Source organism: Sinocyclocheilus rhinocerous, unplaced genomic scaffold (genome assembly GCF_001515625.1).
Source record: "Sinocyclocheilus rhinocerous isolate Xijiao unplaced genomic scaffold, SAMN03320098_v1.1 scaffold819, whole genome shotgun sequence".
NCBI lineage: Eukaryota > Metazoa > Chordata > Actinopteri > Cypriniformes > Cyprinidae > Sinocyclocheilus > Sinocyclocheilus rhinocerous.
The window spans coordinates 804300-808021 of NW_015665814.1; the positions used below are offsets into that span (position 1 = coordinate 804300).

The 3722-nt window shown below is 35.2% G+C and overlaps 1 protein-coding gene across 1 annotated transcript in view; it reads right to left on the bottom strand.

Annotated features, from left to right (window-relative positions):
* Nucleotides 1–511: 511 nt before the first annotated feature.
* Nucleotides 512–3722, bottom strand: part of smyd2b (SET and MYND domain containing 2b) — a 13280-nt gene continuing 10069 nt past the window's right edge. The window contains exons 8-12 of the mRNA XM_016542611.1: nucleotides 2276–2386; nucleotides 1956–2076; nucleotides 1362–1536; nucleotides 1176–1284; nucleotides 512–683 (exon numbers count right to left, since the gene is read on the bottom strand). Of these exons, the coding sequence (XP_016398097.1) occupies nucleotides 603–683; nucleotides 1176–1284; nucleotides 1362–1536; nucleotides 1956–2076; nucleotides 2276–2386 (597 nt within the window). The 3' untranslated portion in view covers nucleotides 512–602. The remainder of the gene's footprint in view (nucleotides 684–1175; nucleotides 1285–1361; nucleotides 1537–1955; nucleotides 2077–2275; nucleotides 2387–3722) is intronic.

Genomic DNA, 3722 nt, shown 5'->3' on the forward strand with positions numbered 1-3722 from the left:
TTGCTTTCACAACGAAACACAGCGTGGCCTAGAGTGAGCGGCGGCGGCCTAGAGTGAGCAGAGGCCGGGGGATAACAACTGGTGTTTGTAATCAAAAATGAAATTAATACATAGACTATTTATACAGAAAATAGTTCCGGTCCTCAAATTTGATTGGTTAAGAAAATTTCCTATAGTCGTTTTACTGTTTGTATCAGTCTGTTTCTCTTCTGGTTTTCCAGATTATGTGTGTGGTGCTGAGTTGAAGCATAGCTGTTTAAGATCTCTCTTTTCTTTTGCTTCCTGCTAGAATTCTTCTTGCGCCTGTCCCTCCGTGATTTCTGATGTGTGCATCGATGTCTGCTCAGTTGTATGACTATGGTATCTTTGCTCTGTTTGTCTGTTTATCTGCTGTTACTGTTGCCCAGTTGCTTAAATGATATGAATTACTTATTTTGTTTTCCCTTTTTGCACACTTGTTACACTTGCACTTCTTTCTGAGTTATATCTTGTACAGAAATGCTTTATCAGCCTTAAGCATATTACTGAAGAAAGTCTCTCCATTTGTTTACTTTAATAAAGTGAAATTCGAGTACAATCTTAAACAGTGCACACTATTTACATTATTCCCCTCTCATTTCTTGTTTGAGCTCCGTTACATATGTGTGGTCCTTTCCATGAACAACTTCCATGATGGCCAATGCCTGTAACACAAACAGAATTATCAATCACTTCTGGCATTTACAGAGTAGAAAAACAAACAAACAAACAAATAAAAAATACTTTTGTCTGTAGTCCTAAAACCTGGGAGAGTATGAGCACTTTTAAGCAGTTCATTTAAAAATGTTAAGGTCTTAATAAGGTCTTTTTAGTTTCTGTTGTTATATATATATATATTTTAAAAGCCATAGTATAAATCATTTACTCTCACATTTACCTTAATGTCATTATAAACGCATATAACCCTGTTGACACTGGGAACAACCACTGACACATTACTTTGCACCACAACGATTTAAGGCTTTCTACACTTTCTCCCATGGAACACACAAAAAAAATGAGTGGGAACTGGGGCTATCATGCTCCAAAAAGTTTAAAACAGGACCAAAAAAAGTATGATTTGTGTGCTACATTCCACAAGAGAAAGTTATACATGTTTGGAATGACATAAGGGCCAGTCTTGCAGGAGTTTGTACCTTTTGAAGGGCACTTATGCCAGTGGACTTCCTGTCCAGAGCAATGTAGAGTCTGCCCATCTTCAGATACATAGATGCAATATTTAAAGAGAATGCTGGGTAAAGGACACTACAGATAAAAAGCAGGCGTTAATATGTTGGCATATGCATAAATATCACACAATTTATGAATGCGTGTGTTCTTACGTGTATGGCTTCATGACTTTTTCTCCATATCTAACTGCCCCATCATAATTCTCCATGAAAAGACAGATGCCCATGGCCTGGTACATCATATGAAGGACGTAGATGTTAGCGTCATCAAACACAGGGCTCATCTTGTCAATGCTGAGCTCACACATCTCTAGAAGCTCAGGGGGACGTGAACGAGTCAAGATTCAATAAACCCAAAATGACCTTTGACTAAACATCAGTGGTGGACTAAGGTGTTCTGGGTGGTAGCTAGGATGTTGCAAAGCTGATCTAAGTGGCCATATTCATTTAATATTTCGGTCTCTAGATATGCTTTTGGACAAATGAAAGCAACACTTCTTCAAAAAGCCACATCATTTGTGACACTGAGGTTTTAAAAAAGTGACAGGTTTGTTTAAATCACTCCTAAATCACAACCCTGTAGGCAGAAGTAATAGTGATGCTTGACTTAGCAAACATTCAAAAGAAAAATGAATTATACAATAAATAATAATATTTTGGATATGTGACTGACAGATTTAAGAATGAAGCAATCAAGCAATTATGCAATTTCACACTACAAGAAGTCAAAAGGGTCAAAAAGGATATTTTTCTCAAGTTTGGCCCTGCGGAAGTCTTCCATGGCATTCCGAGCATAACGCACCATATCCCTGATCTCCTTTTGACTGATCTCGTCACTCAGTTTCCGCACCTTTATCTTCTCCACATCCTACAAAACCACAAGAGCAAAATTATATGATCTACATATTATATTATAATCATATATTATAAAACAAAACAATATGTAATATACTACAATCTCTCTTGTACATGTGATGAATACACATTTTTACCTTATAGATGAGGAATCTTCAGACAGACATTTGAATTAGATTGTGTATTGTGTATTGTCCATCCATTCCACATACCATAGATTTGGTTTTGCACTCTTTGCAGTCACAGCTAAAGTAGTAGACGTCTCTGAGTCTCTCGATCCTGTCCTCTGTAGGGTACAGCAGGTCTATGTAGCTGGTATATATCTACACACACAGAGCAAGTATAGGGAAAGCTGTCAGTAACTAAATGGCAACAATAAGGATAACTGCAGAGTATGAGACATCGGGTTCATGACAGCTTCAGTTTTACCTGCTATCGACTTTGGGCATGTTAGGTAATCCAAAAGCATGGTCACTCATGAATCATCAGACCACATTACACTGTAAAAAACCCAACTTGAAAAAGACTGGTTTTATGTTGGCTCAGCAAAAATCCATGAAAAAGTCAGTACAACTAAGTTTAATACACTTAATCAACCTAAACAAATTGTTTTCTTTCTTTTTTTCATACACTTAAAAAGTTGACTTTTGTCAAAAAAAGGGAAAAAAAATCTGCAAACTTATTAATTTGAGATAAACCCTCCTTTGATGAACTGCCGTTAGGAACTGCCCTCCCAAATAGTAAAACAAATATTAATAAAATGTAAACATTTGTTTATTTTGGAGCAATGAAGAAAAATTGTTTAGTGATTTTTTTAAAGAACTTAAATGTGCCCTAATGTATAACTGTAAGTTATACATTATAATGTGTGTATATATATATATATTAATATTAACATTTTAATATTTTGTAAAAGATGCATAAGTTAATTAAGCAGGCAGTCTAGGATTTTTAAATGATTATTTTAAAGAATCACATTGCTAGATTTTTCCTTAAGAAGTATTGTTAGTGCATTGTTAATATTTTTGGTGTTATATTTTTCGTCAGTATGTTTTAATTGAAATTGTTTAATTATCACTATGATGAGCTTTTTCACCTCGTCTTTGTTATCATAGACAAAATAATAATAATCCAAAAAAAATCTCTGTTAATGAACATTCTGTCATTTTACTGACTACATTAACACTCCTAAGAGGACAGTGGCTATGCCTGTCACGATAACAACCTTTTGTTGTGCGATATATATTGCCCCAGAAATAATTGTTATAAGCGATATTATTGTCATTTTAAAGACCATTTTATGCCACTGAATATATAATCATAATGTAACAGCATAATAATGCAAGAAGGCCTACACACTTCCAAATGACAACAAACTTTTAATTTTTAACAATATTTAGATCATGGAAATTAAGTATAAAAATATTAGATACCTTAAAAAACCTGAAGCCATGGCGCTGTCATTTTGATTCCGCAAGTGACAACGGTGTAGCAGCTCTAATGCCACGGCAAAAGTTTGAGCAAAGCATGCTAACTGTTCTGTCTTTGGCTGCACAGTTGAGCACAGAACACTGTTTAGAGTCCCAGCCTCAGAGGAGACAAGAGCAATGGATTTATTGATTTATTTACTGTATATTGCTGCTGCCACACAGATCCAAA